Consider the following 17,078-nt stretch of genomic DNA (forward strand, 5'->3'; position numbering starts at 1 on the left):
GACACAGGCAAAGGTAGAGGATTCCAGGTAGTTTGGGATTTTTCTTTTTATCTCACTTCTGCCTCTCTTTTCCAGGTTTTAGAGATTAGAAATTACCTGTTTCTCTATTCTTTTCCCTACAGCCAAGAGATAATTATAATGTTGCTTCTGTTTTAGAGCTAAATAAGGACTTTTTTCCCCCTGAAGCATTTACTTACTAAAAAATCTATCCTATCTGTTTTAATAAGATATTGCCTTAAATTGCCTCTATATTGCCTCTAAGTGTCTTATTTTATCATGTACCTTAAAAACTTAGCTTTCATCCCAACTTTTCCACTGATACCTGACCAATGCAGATGGTTTGATCTGCCCTCCATTCCTCTACACAATTTACGCCAACACCACAAGGGCTGAAGGAGCTGTTACACTGGTCTGTATGGAATAAAGGCAGCTCAAAGTACTAATCAACAAGTACTGTATTTGATATTGTCTCTATGTAGTGAGCACAACTCAGTCACATTGGAATTGGAAAGTACAGAACATTCCTGCTCATTGTTTAATGGAATTGCAAGGGATGCACTACTACAATGCAAACAGGAAACATTTATTTAAGTATCTAGACCAAGAGAGTCAAACACCAAACCCTTAACTAGAGGTAGCAGAAACTTAAGAGAAATTCTTCATTATGTTTCTGAATTTTCTCAAGTGTTGCGGTTTTTGTTTTTTTTAATGAGACCACCTCAACAGCTCTGAAGGTCCTTGATGTGCTGGAGCTGCTCAAGTACCTTGGACAAATAACTCATCCCAACAAGCAGGAGAGCACAGTCTGTACTTGTGACTTGATGGTAACACCACTCAGATTCCCACACTGAGGCTACAGATGTTTGCTGACCTTAGGCAAAAGGGGTGCTTGGCCTGCAGGAAATACAACAAGGTTTCCAGTCCAGCCCAATCCCTGTCTGGAATATAGGGATGCCTTTGTCGTGGGAAGTACGTGTGTCTATGTGTGAAAAGAAGCAGGCAGGAAGGGGAAGTACTACTCCTTTTCTCCTCTTTAAATTAAGAAAAAAAAAAGTAGAATTAAATATTGCAGCATCAGGATATGGATGACCCAGAGGATGTCCTAGGATATCTGTTTCTCAATGGCTTGTTGTCCTTTATGGGTGTTGGGGTTTTTTGTGAAAAGGTCAGTGAGCATTGACCTTTGCCACTCACATCCACCGCCCACATCCTCCCTGCAGACTGGGATTTGCACAGCAGCTGTGGCCTGGGATGATCCCACTGAGCCAGGCACTCAGATTCCATTAAGCATCATTTAGATCACTATTTAATAGATCTCATAGGAAAGAGTGAAGGCACTGGTAACCCTGAACAGTGCAGCACTGAGTGTGCATCTGCTGAGGGTGCAGCAGGGTGAAAAGTGACCTTGTTTTCATCAGTCCAGGTATTACAGAGTGTTTCTTAAAAAAACCAACTCTATACAGCACTTCTGCTGCCTGCCGGAATGGATAATAGTGTGGCCTGCAGGACCAGGGCAGTGATTGTCCCCCTGTACTGGGCACTGGTGAGGGCACACCTTGAGTGCTGTGTCCAGTTCTGGGACCCTTAGAAAGGACACTGAGGTGCTGGAGCGAGTCCAGAGAAGGGCAATGGAACTGGGGAAGGGTTGGGAGCACAAGTCTGATGAGGGAGCTGAGGGTGTTTAGCCTGGAGAAAAGGAGGCTTAGGGATGACCTTATTACTCTCTACAGCTGCCTCAAACGGGACTGTAGCCAGGTCTCTTCTCCCAGGAAAGCAGCGATAGGATGAGAGGATATATGCTGTGCCAGGGGAGGCTCAGGTTGGACATTAGCAGAAATTTCTTCACCAGAAGGATGATCAGACATCGACACAGGCTTTCCAGGGAGGTGGTGGAGTCTCCGTCCCTGGAGGTGTTTAAGGAACGCCTGGACACTCAGTGCCATGGTCTGGTTGACACAGTGGTATTCGGTCATAGGTTGGACTCGACGATCTCAAAAGCTCTTTTCCAACCTAATTGATTCTGTGATTCTATGGATATTCTGGCGGGGCCCACTGCGCTCAGCGACCACGCCACCGCCGGCTGCCCTGGGTGCAGTGGCCTTACAACCGGGACCAGGACGGAGGGAAGGACGAGGAGGGCTGCGAGCGGCCCGGCAGAGCCGCCTCGGGTCCCGCTCCCGGCCCCGCTCCCGGCCCCGCTCCCGGCCCCGCTCCCGGCCCGGCGTCCGCCGTGTCCCGGCAACGGCGCGAGCCGCGCGCTTGCGTCACCCCCCGCGCGCCGCCACCGGGCGCGCGCTTGCGCGGCGCGGGGGAGAGGCCGCGGCGCTGCGGTGCCCGTGGGGCGGCGGCGGCTCCTCCGCGGGATGTGCCGGGAATGCGGTGAGCGGGGCGGGTGGGACCCGCCCCCCGCCGCCCCTCGGCGCCGAGCGCAAGGCCCGGGCGGGGGGAAGCCGGCGGGTGCGGGCAGGGCCGGGCGGGGGGAGCGGGAAGGGCGGCTGTGACGCAGCCGGGCTGAGCGCGGCCCGTCCCGCGCCCGGCGCTGAGGGCCCGTCGGCGCCGCTCGGGGCGCTTCGTGGGTCTGGGGTGACGCGGGGCGTGTCAGGTCTTGACGGGTGACTAACAGGGAACAGTTCATAGAGCAGCAGGAAATGCCTTGTTGGAAGGGACTCAGGGATCTAAGTCCAACTCCTGGCCCTGCACAGGACACCCCCAGAGTCCCCCCATGTGCCTGAGAGTGTTGTCCAAACGCTTCTTGAGCTGTGTCAGGCTTGGTGCTGCGACCACTGCCCTGGGGAGCCTGTTCAGTGCCCGACCACCCTCTGGGTGAAGAACCTTTTTCTAATATCCAATTCTGCAGACACCCTCGCAGATATTTTTCCCCAAACTTTTCAGTGCTGGGATTTGGGTGCTGAGCTCTTCAGGCCCGCAGGCGGCACGGTGCTCCCTCAGAAGCTCGGGGGAGCACTAGCGTGGGAGATCCGGGAGGAGGGGTCTGGAGGGTGACAGGTTGTGCTGTTGATAGGCAGTGCCTGACGTGTGTGGCCTGGGCGTGTGCTCATCAAACACGCCCCAGAGAGCGGGCCGGGACGCGACTGGAGCCTTATTGGGGAGAAGAGTGGCTGGAGGGGGAGCACATGTGGGAATTGAAATGGGTCACAATTCCCACCATAAACTGGAAGCTTACTGTGGTGAAATAGCATAGTACTTCAGTATGCTCTGACCGGAGCTCGCTTGGTGTCCTGTGTTTTACTTACACCGTGGTGAGATCTCAGTAGCTGTAAATTTGTTCTGGGTGGGTTTAAGCCCAAGTGCTGCTACGGGTACCTGCAGGGCAAAGTGCTGCTTCTCTGTGATGTTTCATCAGGAGTTTGTAACGCAGTTACTATCAGATTGCTCTGTGTTTCAGTTTAGGTGGATGTTCTGCAGTTCACTTGCCCTTGCACACCTATATCTGTAGAGGTCTTAAAAGGGCATGACACAAGTAGTTTGCTTTACAAACAGTGAACTCTGCAAAGAGGCATTTTGGGGGAAGTGAAATGTAGAGGCATCAAGGGGAGTAAGTGGATAAAGACTTAAAGACTTGGAGGGCATGGTGTAAATCCTTAGGCAGACTTTTGGCGAAAAATATTTGAGTGTGAAGGAAATATTAACTAAGTTGGAGTTGGACACATTTGAGCAAGTCACTTCAGTAATACATCCTAAAGCTGAGTGTTTTGTGCAGATAGGGAAGTCTCTAAATTGGTTTATACTGACACAGATTCCTTGGCTTACCAGTTCCAGAATGCTGTCGGAGTTCTTTTGATCTGCCAATGTAAGTTTGATGTAAGAAAGCTGATTCCTAATGTAATGTCTATGTATAAACAGACATTGATGTGCTTATTTGCAGACATTCTGATATTCACACCCACAAATACCTAGGGTAAACAAAGATTGTCATAACTTACCATTGTCAAGATTTTTTTTTTTCCATTCCATTGGATGTATTTATATATGTGTGTGTTGGAGCTGAATCTATGTGAAAAATTACCCGTTTAACAAACGTATTGCTGTAAGCAAAATAGTGCATTTTGAGTAAGATTGTAATGCCACATTCCACGCTCTTCGAAGTGTTCTGCATTGTTTCTGATCTGACTGTTCAGGTTGTGTTACTTGTGGAATAATTGCTGTAGGCTAAAAGAAAATAAGGGAGTAGCCACTCACAAACACGTGTAACTCTCTCAAATATTTTTAGCAGAGACTCTACAAGTGAATGAGAACTTCTCCCTACAGAACTGAGGTGAAGAACTTCACCATGGGTCAACAGATTTCAAACCACACACAAACTGTAATTAACAAGTTGCCAGAAAAAGTAGCAAAGCATGCCTCTTTGGTTCAAGAAAGTGGTTTCCTAACCTATGAAGAGTTTCTGGGAAGAGTAGCTGAACTCAATGATATGTAAGCCTTACTTTGCTTCTTTCTTTTTTTTCATGTTTTGCAGAGACCTTGTATGCAATATATTATTCTGTGCTGGCTAAGCCAGAACTCAACCCATGATTTTGAAATGTTTCCTTCATTTCTCGATGTTTCTCTAATGGTTGTAATTATGCTTCAAAACCAAAGCCTTTTCTCCTCCTTAAATTCACTTTTCTCCAATACTCTTCTTCCAGCAAGTTTTGCTCTCTCTTAGGAGTTCACAAGAGGTGGTTAAGCATCATCTTTTTGTTAGTGTCACCTGTGTCTCTTAGCTTCTCCCTTCCACATGAAGATGCAATGCTGCTTCCTCTCTGCCTGTCACTTTGGACAGGAGGGAGCAATAGGAGCCTGGTAGGGACAGCAGAGCTACACGAGGAGGGTGGCACCTCAGACAGAACTGTTTGTGACCATCCCTGCCCCCTCTGCAGACATGCAAGGCTGCTCCTCATTAAGGATGAGATGTATCTTACTGTCCCAAACCAGTGACCTAGATAATCCCAAACAAAAGGCTGCTTTTTTGTCACATTTTTCATAGCCTGCCTTTTGTTTGACCAGTGCGATGACAGTAAAAGGAAATGAGCAAAAAAGCAGTGTTGTCATTTTTAGCCAGTATTTACGTTATAAAATGAGAGTGATAAAATGAAGTGGAAACACACACACATTCAATAAGGGCTTTGTAATGTTTGCTGTAACTAAAATGTGAATTTTTATTCAGTCTAGAAATTATCTTGGAGAGGGTCATACTTTTGTGAATGACCTTCAAGAACACATAGCTGTCTTCTGGGTAGATGCATAAATAGATTTTGAAGAACATAACCTGATATTTTGCCTGAGAACCTGGGCATGTATCAGTATAATTAATACTGTTATTCAAGTGGTTTCTTTTGTTCCAGTGTTTACTTAAGCCTGAATGTAATATAGCTTGTTCTGATTCTTATGGAATAGACCATTGTGTCTGTGTTCCATTAAAAAAGCAAATCTCAGGTCACCGGACACGTTCACCTGGCCACCTCATTGTTGATATATACTAACAAAAATACACGTCATTCACATATGTTGGTATTCACAGGCTTTTTTTTCCTACATACTTTTTGAGGAAGTAATCTTTTCAGATTGGACACAAGACTGTGTGATTAGTGTAATAAGCAGTGAGAGCATATATGAATTTAAATGTCTGTGAAGTACACCTGCTTGCTGGTGCTGGATCAAAAGTCTTGCACAACATTTTCTGATGTTTGCTGTGCAGTTTAAATTGAAGTGGACTGTGTATTCAATGACTTGCTAAGAAGGTCATTACTCTCTACTTTGATGCCCCTGGGCAGTATTGCTAAAATCTCTTTTAAGGATAGAGAGCAGACAAATGAGCTGTAAATAATCCCACTTGGCTGAGGCTGCTGGTCTTTGCAGGTCCAGCACATGCCGTTAAACTGATGTTGCTTTGTTTCAGTACTGCAAAATTGGCTTCTGGACAAGACAAACATCTGTTATTTGAAGTGCAACCTGGGTCTGATTCTTCTGCTTTCTGGAAGGTGATCGTTAGGATAATATGTACCAAAGTAAGTGTGAACATTTTAATTTGATGGGCAGTTTGTATGCAAAGATTTGAGGACTTGTAAAATCCAACACCCGCTACATGTATTTTGATACAGATGATGTATTCAAAGATGCTGTTGGAGATAAATTAAGTCTAAATTCTAAGTTTCTGCCAACAGCACGTTAACAAAAACATTTTTATAACTAAGTTTACAGGAGCGATGCCTTCCAGTGGAGCACTTTCAGCCCTTTAGTTACAAAATGCAGGTCATTTGTGAGGTCAAGTAATCCAGTGGTACAACAAACTGGGAACTGTAGAGTTTGATAGTAGTAGAAATTAAACAGCTCTTCCAGGCATTATTAACTGAGCTTGTGTGCCTTTACATAGTCTGATTCCTTAGAAAACCAATCTAAAAGTTCAGTGTTGTAACTTATTTGGAAGACCATGACAAAAATGTATGAAATTCGCTCCATCTGTTTAGGACATTTTCCCCTCAGTATCCTATCAGGTAAAGTTCTTTAATGATCCTGAATCCACTGAGCAGTCTTAACATGTGGTGAAACAAGCTAACCCTCAAACTTTGTTTGAAACCAACAGTTTGTAGTTTCCTGTTTACTCCTAGTTTTCATCAAGGCAGCCATTTCTGTAGGCAGTTTTAAGTTTAAATATCAAATAACTGATGATCCTGTGCTTGGTTGTAAGTTTAGCCCAGTTTTTTGGGCATTAGGTCCCTACTCAAACTTTAATCCATTTGAGTAGTGATGGCAATTGCCTTGCCCTAAAATTGTGGTGCTGCCTGTGGTGTTCCTCATGCTGTAGCAGCTGTGTGCAGTCCTGACTCTTGCTGAGGCAGACTGCAGCTTGCTAGCGGGGTGATGGGCACTTAGGAAGGAGACTGCTGCCCTACATGAGAACTTCAGTGCTTTAAAAACATTTTGAGCAATGCCAAGTTGAAATCTGATAAGTAATTGTAAACAATTCTTATATCTTAAGATAAATAAAACAAGTGGCATCGTGGAAGCTTCCAGAATCTTGAACTTATATCAGTTCACTCAACTTTATAAAGACATCACCAGTCAAGCAGCAGGAGTTCTTGCACAGAGTGATACTTCTGAAGAAGCTGCTGAGAGTTTGATGTCTCTGTCATCGTGTCAGGCCAGCTTGTGGATGGGAAGGTATTTTGATATACTTTACCTTCTGACCCCAATTGCAACATAAGCCTTTAGGGAGTTGTGCTTAAAACCTGAACCACAAATACCTGCTGATCAGAACTGCTCGCTCATGGCAGCTGCAGGCTTTGTACCATCACAAACATGAACAGACACCTTCCCTTGCACCAAGGGAGCTGCAGTGCGCTTGGGTGAAATTCTGAAATACGGTGCTACCGTGCCTTAGCTTCAGAACAACCCTTTTAGAGATCAGTTCTAATGTAAACATGGTATATGTTGAATCTCCTGAATAAGGAAACAGGAGGAAACGGAATCAGCTGCAGCTACAAATTCAGGGGGTTTGACAGTGTTTGTTTAAGCGGATTTTGTTATTGTTCCACTTAAACTTTCTCTTCCTCTTACATTTTGGCATGTGAAAGTTCCCATCTGTTGCCACTAGAAACTCATCAATTACGGTAATAATTTAACTTGTAAGACTGGAAAAATGGGAACTGTCTCACTCATGTTGACATTCTGCTTTGTTAACCAGAGGAAAAACAAAAGTCTGAGGTCAACACCTGCAATAACTTCAGTTCAAACTGAATATAACAGCAAATCACCTTTTCCCTGTGTGGAAATGTTGCTGCTACCAGTAATTCCTTACTTTTCACTTCCTGAATAAGTTCAGGGTTCTAACTCAGTTTTAAGTGAGGTAGAGCTAGGTTTTACAAAAAAAGGTAGTAAATGGTAGAGTTCTCTGTGTTAACCAGCAAAGAGCTGGCAGCCAGGTATTTTAATAAAACGAGCTGAGTGTCAGCTCTTGAAGTGAGAAAGGGGTCAGCTGAGTTGTCACTCCACAGAGCCCACAGGTTTTTCTAAGTCAGTGGATTGCAGAAGGTATTATTTTCATTAAATTAAATTAATTTCCTGGAAATTGGGAACATGTTTGAGAAAGAACAGGAAAATTGCTTTCCCAAGGTTATACCAGAACACATGTTTTTCTGGAAATGGTCTTTTGCTTCAAACAAACAAGCCAAACAAAGATACTTAGGCAAAACAGCTTTGTATATTGCTAAAGTCAGTGAGGAAGATACAAGGTTTCCTATGTGAGTTTCTTTTTCAGTTTTCAGTCTTGGAGACAAGGCAGATGAGCACCCTTCATGTTTGTAAATTTCATCATTTGAGGCAGTATTAATCACAAATAAAAAGAGTATACTTTGCTAGTATGATGAGCTTGTGTCTTAGCCAAGTTTTACAAGTTGCTAAGGAAAATACAGGCTGAAGCACCTTCAAGTATTCTACACCAATGAAATCTTCTGTTTATTTTTCTATGATAATCATCCATTTGCCTAAATTGTTCTCACCTTTAGACATTTTTCAGCTCTGAAAAGTTAGCCCTCACTATCTAAAAATAGTGAGTGTTATCTGTTAAATTCTTCTGAACTTTTTCCACTATTCCTGAGCTATTTCCACGATTTCTCTACAACATCCACTTCCTATTCAGAGCATTCAAAATATGCCTGAGTGATTTATGCTTTCTGATAATGAAGGGACAAGCATTTCCTTAGTCTGACACTCCTTTATTTTACTCTTTCTTCAGGAACTTGGTCCTGTGACTAAAGCTTACTTAGCACTAACTATATAAATTGGCCTTGTATGATTGCTTGTATAGACACCAGCAAATCTCAAAAACTCAAGTGCTTTTAGAGGTTAGTTCTCAGAATTGCATGGGGGAAGAAAATGAAAGGGAATAGGTCCAAAGAACATGGTGAGCTACACAAAAGATAGGCTTCTTGGAAACTGTTGTCCTCATTGTATGCAAATTGCCATCTATAAAAAAAAAAAATCTGTCATTTTAAAGTAACTTCTCCAAAAGCAAATTGAAAAGGAAACCCCAAGGACCGACTGAGAAATGAAACAAAGGCATGTTGACTTCTGTCCAGTAGCTGCCTAATCTGTACAGTTAAAAAATACTCTGTGTTTGACAAGCTCCCTTAGATGCCTAAGCTAAAATGGTCTGGTCAATAGTCGTTAAGGTGGACTGACTCTCCTGAAATGCCATTTTTTCTAGAATGCTATCTCTGTTCCTCAAGTCAGAACAGGGATCCTCAAATCAGGATTTTTGGAAACCCAAGTATTTCTGAAGACTTCCTTGGTTGTTTTGGAAGTGAGCTGTGACTATAAAATTGAGAACTTTACATGTCTGGTTAGGCCAGTGAAAGCTGAGGGTTCTCTGCACCTTTTCACACTTGAGAAATTTTGATGGTGCAAGTATTTGAGATAGTACTGCTAAGAACATGAGATACAGATATCTCTTATTTGGGAAGAAGATACAAAATGTCAGTGTCTGTCTTGGGTAGTGAGATAATTTTTAAACTTCCCCACCAACAGGAACACCTGGGAGTTTAACTGGAAAAGCTGTGGTACCAGCTTGAGAGTCCTAATTTGATGAGCAATTATGTGGAAGGTATTGCAAGCTAAAATCAGCCTTTTCAATCTAATGAGCAGTTCAGTTGATGCCACGTGAAATGAGTGAACATGCGTTCTGCTGGTGATCCTCTTGCCATGCATGTTTTTGTCTAGGATATAAACCAGCACACAGAAATTTGACAAAGTTCATTGTGAACTAGTTCAGCCTGACGTGCAGTGACAGGAAGGCAGGTTCTTTCCCTGCCTTTAATGTAAACAGTGTTTCTGTTCTTTTGCTCAGTCATGTGATATGAAGCAGTTACAACTCCTCACACTTCCTTGTTGATATGAAAAGGGATTTACAGAACCCTTTGCAACACCAAAAGCACCTGACACAAAAAATAAATGCCCGTTCTGGCTTAGTTTAGTTCACGTACTGCTGACATAGGATGGGATGCCTTAAGATTCATTCACGGATTAAAAGCACAGGTGTTTCTTTCTGGCCATCACTAATTATTATGAAAAATGTAGTAACTGGTGTAGTTACTGGGGCATAACTATCAAACATCTGGAAGAAAACAGTGTCTTCTTTTCTGCAGGGTTAAACAGCTGACAGATGAAGAGGAATGTTGCATCTGCATGGATGGGCGTGCTGATCTAATCCTGCCGTGTGCTCACAGTTTCTGCCAGAAATGCATTGATAAATGGTAATACAGACTAAAGGATATTAATTATTTTATAGTATGCAGAGGTTATCTGACAGTTTGGTTTGACAGATTCCATGACTGCCATATAATTTAATGTCTGAAGATATTTCCAAGCTAATGTACATATGATACATAACAAGCCTGAGTAAAATCAGACTGCAGCAAAAGGAAAGCAGGAAGTTTTGTAAAAAGAGATGTAAAAGAGCTCTTCAGCATTTGTTTTGTAATTTCTTACATCTTTTTATTCTTCTAAAATTAATTAAATTTTAGTCATGCTCAAAAACTCGAGAAGGTGGTATATGCAGACACTGGCATGTTATGCTTCACAAAATCTCATTTAAGGCTTGTTAAGACTATGCAAATATGAAGGCAAGTTGGACTGTCACTTACTTGGGAAATAACTAGCAGAGGGATTTTTTTCCATATGTTGTGCTTTCACTTCAAATAAATAGCATACAATTTACTGATTTAAATATATCAGACTCTTCCAGAAAGATATTTCTTCTCAATGGCAGCACCTTCAAATTTATGTGTAACATGTACCTTGCAATGTTCAGCTTCACAGCAAACTGAACACCTTTTCAGCTTCTGCATCTCTGATACACCAGGTGTTGGAAAAGTGGGAGAGAAAAATTGCTTTGTGGAGGAGCATAGTTCTTGTCTGACCATACAGGCCTACAAGGATTAGGGAAGTGTCCTGGCAGTCTGGCATTAGGGGACACAGACCTGCTCTGTTAAAGGCTTTATTTTGGCTAGTTAATGCAAATGGTTTTACACATAATTTGTGTGCAAGAATTTGTTTTGTGGCTTTTTGAAAGACTTACCAAGGAAGTTGCTCTTGTAACAAACACTGGGCTTCCACAAGGAAAAACCATAGTAAAAAATCACTGGATCTTAGAATGTTATGAGTAATTTCTCTCTTCTGGGAAAATATCTTGACGTCTGTTGGCAAGACAGGCCTTAGTTTAGTGACTGTGGTGGAGAGTGGGTTATATGCTGCTTTGGCTGATGAATCAGCTGAACTCTTCACTAAGTTCCAGTTACACCATGCTTTTTTTTTTGTCTGTAATTTTTAAGGTTCATCTCCTCTTAATTTAGGCATAACAGAGGCTCCCAGCTCAAACATAATTGTTTGGGATCCCCAAGATGGTGGAGAGGGATGGGACTCTGAGGGACCAGTTCTAAACTTCAGTTGGCTGTATGACTCAGGAAAAGGGCTCCTTCTTCTCTTTATCTAGGAAGCCTATGGAGACTGGTTTCTAAGGACCTCAGCTGAATTCCTGAAGATTGGAAGAATTAATTTAGACAGTGAATTTCCATTTAAACTTTCTGGCCAGGTAGCCAGATGCATACTGTCTGAACTGAGCAAATGATTAGGAGGAACAGGATTCCAGATTTTCACTCAAAAGAATGGAGCTCCATTCAGAAGTCTTCCTCACAAAGAAAGATGTTTTTAAACAAACAAAATAGATAGGTGGTCTGATCCAGTTGTGATCATTCTTGAAGTTCTCAGTGAGTTGGGTTTTGTTTGGGTTTTGTTTGTTTGGGGGCTCTTTTGACATTTTCTGGCCAGCAAGAGACCATCAGTGAAAACGACTCATTTCTGTGCCTTCCTAACAGGAGTGACCGCCACAGAAACTGTCCTGTGTGCCGCCGGCAGGTGACCGGGGCAGGAGATTCCTGGGTGGTGTCAGAGGCCCCCACAGAAGATGACATTGCCACTTACATCCTTAACATGGTGGATGAGGCGGGGCAGCCCCACAGACCCTGACCCTGCCCACCAGGCTGATCATGGCAGAACCACTTGAAGCTTTGGTTTTCCCGACCGTCTGGTTTTACCTCTCCTTGCCGTTCTTCCACAGTCTGTCCTTTCCTTCTCCTCTTGGCTGCCGTGAGTCTGCGCTGCTCTTCTAAAGCACAGGGTATCTGAGCAAGTCTCTGTGTGTGCAGTCTTCGTTATTAAACTGTTCTTGCAGCAAACTCTTTGATCATTAACAAAGTTTACTTCAACAACAGCGTTTGATATTAACAGTTCAACTACTCGATGAAGCAATTTATAACAGCACAACTACAACTGCAAACTGCTGTTTGAGCATCACAGTGTACTGCAACAGAGATGAACCATGGCAGATGGCTTGACCTCACAGTTCCTACCCTTAAAAGCAGTCCCTTATTCACAACTAATGTGAATAAAGATGATGAGTTAGCACTAGTGGTTATTAATTTGAAATTTTGCTGTTGAAACTTGAAGATGTCCCACTGCCTGTTCTTCAGTAGGAAGTTACTGCTGCTCTTAGTGTTTACAGATACTTAATCTGATCTGTTATGACTTTTAGTATTAATTATTTTAAATCTGTTTTGGAGAGTGTAGGCAGGTCTGTAAATGTACTTGTGCACTTCCCCTTATTCTTCTAACAAGACTTATCTCTTAGAATATTTTTTAAAATATGATATTTAGCATAGTCTTATTAGCTGGGAGACATTAAACAGTTTCGTACACAATCAAAAGCAGTAAATCAGCTTCTCGGTAGTTTTTGATAAAGAACAGCTAAAATTATTTCTAAACATGGGGTGTATCTGAAGAGAATGCCTTTATTTGAATTAGCACTTAAGGTGTAGTTTAGTCTGATGCTGTGGTTTTATCTGTTCCTCTTGAGTTTTGGAAGTGATGAGATCAGAGTTAAAAGGTGTATGAAGAATTACAAGTGATAATCTAAGTAAGGGTGCTCTACTTTATATCTACAAGTGCAATATGCTTTTATGTAGCAGAGAGAAACTTCTTCAACAATAATGTTGCTTGCAGCAAGATATGCATGTGACAGCTTGGGATAAGAGGTATCGCAGCTGGAGTGCAACAATATTTTGTGGCTAGCAGAATAAAATCTTTAAAGAGCTGAGTTTAGACAGTCTAAAATTGTTAGTATTCAGGAAACCCATCTTAAGCCTCTCGTGCATAAATAGTGTTATGGAAATGAATGGCTACTGTAGAGAATTAATTTTTTTTTATACATATATATATTAACAAACACTACTTTTTCTCACTCAGTAACATCAAGTTAAAATATTCAAGTGTAGCATTTGAGGGAATATCAGCATAAATCTTGCTTACTGTAAGGCTGCATTTTTCCTTACCATACCTGTTAAAATTCCATGATGCCATAAGGCTTAAGTCCTTCTGTCACAGACAGGTTCTGTACTAAAAGGCATGTGCACATGTAGATATGCATATTTAGGTTATTTTTCTTGATTGGCTACCAAATAATTTAATTAGATCTTGAAAATTTCTGTATCATACATCAATTTGCTAAAGAATGTGCACAACATATGGCACCCATTTGAGCTTGGCTTGTGACACTGTTGTCAAGTTTATCATGGGTTTTAAGAGAGAGAAGCAATGTACTCTTCATGTGTCTGTCATTTGAGAGCCAGTATGGCTTAGTGTGTAAATCTGTATTTAACTATGGAAAAATCCTTTTAGGAGTGTATATAGCTTAGAACTCTTTTTTTTTTTTTTTTTTTTTTTTTCCCCCTCTTTCTTAAGCCATTGATAGCAATGAGATATTCCTCAGTAAATATATGGAGTGTTTGGTTGCATAAAGGAGGTTATTGTTTGGGCTGAAAATTATTGCTGGCCCAGGATTTTCCACTAAAACGTGCAAATATTCCTAATCATGCACCAGTTTGGTTTCTTTTTGCTTTTTGAGCTTGCATTAGTCCATGTTCAGAACTTTCAAATAACCTTTGAATTTTTTAAACTTTTTATATCACTGGAACAGAAAGAACATCTAAATGAAAGCTTCAAGCTAACTTTATTTTTCAAGTACTTCAGGAATTATACTTCTGAACTGAGATTTTATAAGTTGACTTTCTGCTGAGAACTTACATGAACTTCTTAAAATGTAATTTTATAATGATGCAAACAGATTGTTAATTGCAGCATAATGACAATTACAATATAAACTAATGCAAAAATTATTTAAATAGTGAAAAAGTAAACTTTGTATTCTGTACAGCTTTTTTAAATTAAGTTGCTGTAATTCACACTGCTGTGATGTAGATACTGTAATGTGTGCCTTGTAAAATATACGTACTGTATGTTATTTGGAGAAATAGATACATTAACACTGAAAAACTAGTAATTTGGTACTGGTTGGTATTAGTCTGAAGTGCAATGTTTAGCAAACAATTTTGGAAAAGGAAAAGGAATTCATTGACATGGACATGGCAATGAGTTGCAGAAGCTAGACCTTGAAAATGTGAATTACTGCAAACAGCTGTTGGCGGGGGGCATTAGAACAAATTAACTTTCTTGTGTTAAGTGAACATTTCTTACAGGTTTAATGTGAAATTGTAATTTAAACATTAGAGATCTTATTAATAGCTAAGAACATTCCACTATATTAAACTCTGTGTATGAATTGTGCAATAAAGTTACTTTGGAAGAAATGTCAGAGTTCTTTTAAGTTTAAGGAATTTCTTGGCTTTAGTACCACAGAAGTCTGAAAACTGAGTTTTGATCCAAATACAATTGCACTGTAGAGGTGGTGTGGTTTAAAGTGTGGCACTGTGAGTCAGAGCTCTCTTAAAGTGTGGTATCAACAAGGTACCTTAATGCAGCTCTGCAAAGAAAAAAACCTGGCTCTGATTTGACCTCTTCTAGGTACACAAATAAATTGGAACCTTCTGCAGTGATGGGAAAAATTAAACAACTCTAATTCTTAAAAGGTCAGTATTGAGGAGCAGGTTTGTTCAGGGAAAAGATTTTTATATTCAGAGAAGTGTGCTACACTTTTTCCCCAAGTTACTTCATCACATTTGTGATGGTATTTTAAAGTTTAAGAATGCTAAGGTTTGGAATATTTTTTCTTAATTTTTCCTGTTTTTAAATAGGAATTGAAGTATGTCATTAATGTAACTGTTTCCTCTGTCTAGTTACTTGGCTTATCTGTTTGGATCTTTGGAAGCCAAGGGAGAAATGGGAGAGGAATTCATTAACAGATGAGGAAATTAGAATGGATAAAATGACCAGTTGACAGGCACAGCAGGAGGTAGGTGTACCAGAGCAATTAGCAAACCTTTGTATTTACTAGGTTTCAAGTTTGAGCCCCATATCAATGTAATGGGCATGGTTCTTTTTTTCTTGGGAAATGGTGTATTTAACTTCCTTTTCTTTCCTTTAAAGAAAATTCTATAACTAATTAGAAAGGTTTTCTAATCCATACTCTTTCCAGTTCTGGAAACCCGGACAACCACTGAGATCTCTGTGTATGGGTTTCAACTGAGCTGTTCAGTCCCACCCCTGTAGAGCTGGATGTGCCAAATCCATTCTTTTTGGAAGGAACATCGTGGCTGTGGTTCTTTGTGATTTGCATCCAGCTGAATCCTGGAAGAACAGCCCCCTCAGGAAGCCCTAAGGATGTTTGATATAAGTAGGAGCTGTATGTTAACCTGGCTGGCCTTAATCCTTACACTGCATATACATAATGCTTTAATTTTGTATTCACACACACTCTGTAATGGAAGTAATGTGACAGTAATTAAGTATTTTCTTTGGTTTTCTGTTGTTAAATCATCCTTGAAGTTAACTTGCCAAAGATTTTATCCTTACCTGTTTTGAGTGGGTGAACAGAATTCTGCTTTATGAGTGTCTTGAACATGAGTCATTTCAAAACTGAATTTTTGTTAACTGTCCTTTCTTCAGATGTTTGATTCCAAGGCCTAGAATTTATCATACAGCAATACTCTTTAAGGACTGAGAACTTTCCTGCTGGGATGTGCCACTGCAATTAGGCTGGATGGGGCTGTGTGCTTTTCCAGTAACTGCAGTGTGCGATCACCAGGTAACGTTCTGCTGTGAGCCAGCAATGTTACATCTGTGAGGGATGGGACAACACAGCTGCCAAGATGTTCATTAGCAGATCTTTACTTACCTCACTAACCCATCAAAACTCAAATAGAAAACACTGGGCATGGGGTTTTTAGGTTTATATTAAAAGGAATTATCAGTTTTGTGAACTTGGATAGAATTTTGCACAGTGTGTGTCTGCTGGAATGAAGAATTTAATCCAATAAATGATTAAATGAGCACTCTTCTTTGGTTCAAAGTGCTGTTTAAAAATGCAAGGTGTTTCCACAAAGTAAGCTTAAAGTAGTGGGAAACCTGCACTTCGGAAATTTGCATGTGTAAAAAGGTAGGAATTTGGTACCAGAGTCTGTGCTTCCATGCTGATGTGGTTCTGACCCATTTTAATAGATCTTCAAAAACTACTTTTTATGTGAGACAGTCCCTGTTAGTCATGGTCAATGATTAATGAATTAGTGGTGTTGGTGTCTTGCTAGTATATGGACTGTTCTCTGTGCTGTTTAACAGTGGTGTTTAGTGCTTTCAGGGGTGTGGGGGAGAAAGGCACATTCCTCAGTTACAGATGAACCTGTACTCTTGTGCTTCACCAGTGCTGCTCGTGTACAGAAATAAAGAGTTTGTGTACTGAGATGATGATTTAATCTTCATCTAAAAATATTGACTCCCTTTCTTACTGAAGTATTTTGTGTTAAGCTTTTCCTCAAAAGTCATGGTGACTGTAGCAGGATGTCTGTGTTGATACTATTTATTTAAATCTGTAACTTGTTGGCTTCTTGGTTGGGTTTTGTCAGATAAAGCTGCTGTGCATGCCCATGGAATCACAGTACAACTTAAACGGCTCTGCCCTGAGTGTCAGGACTGCTTTCCTGCTGCCAGGCTGGGTGTCTTGACTCTCAGCTCAATGTCCAGATGAGGCTCCACGATCAGGAAGAGCTGCTGCATGCTCTGCCCTGGTGCCCAACTTG

General features: G+C 41.3%; 1 protein-coding gene across 8 annotated transcripts; it reads left to right on the top strand.

Annotated features, from left to right (window-relative positions):
- The first annotated feature begins 2,291 nt into the window (after nt 1-2,291).
- RNF141 (ring finger protein 141) lies at nt 2,292-16,337 on the top strand. Of its 8 annotated transcripts, none has more exons than XM_069016740.1 (7): nt 2,292-2,379; nt 3,775-3,811; nt 4,232-4,434; nt 5,900-6,008; nt 6,980-7,161; nt 10,143-10,250; nt 11,871-16,337. In XM_069016740.1, exons 3-7 carry the CDS (start codon nt 4,250-4,252, stop codon nt 12,019-12,021), a joined length of 735 nt encoding a protein of 244 aa, XP_068872841.1. In that variant the 5' UTR covers nt 2,292-2,379; nt 3,775-3,811; nt 4,232-4,249; the 3' UTR covers nt 12,022-16,337. The 8 variants fall into 8 exon arrangements, 6 of the variants coding, with proteins under 6 accessions (XP_068872841.1, XP_068872844.1, XP_068872843.1 ...); XM_069016743.1 differs by having other exon boundaries at nt 4,235-4,434; XM_069016739.1 differs by having other exon boundaries at nt 2,310-2,379; nt 3,722-3,811.
- The last annotated feature ends 741 nt before the right edge of the window (nt 16,338-17,078 follow it).

This window comes from Aphelocoma coerulescens, chromosome 5, assembly GCF_041296385.1.
Source record: "Aphelocoma coerulescens isolate FSJ_1873_10779 chromosome 5, UR_Acoe_1.0, whole genome shotgun sequence".
Classification (NCBI taxonomy): Eukaryota; Metazoa; Chordata; class Aves; order Passeriformes; family Corvidae; genus Aphelocoma; species Aphelocoma coerulescens.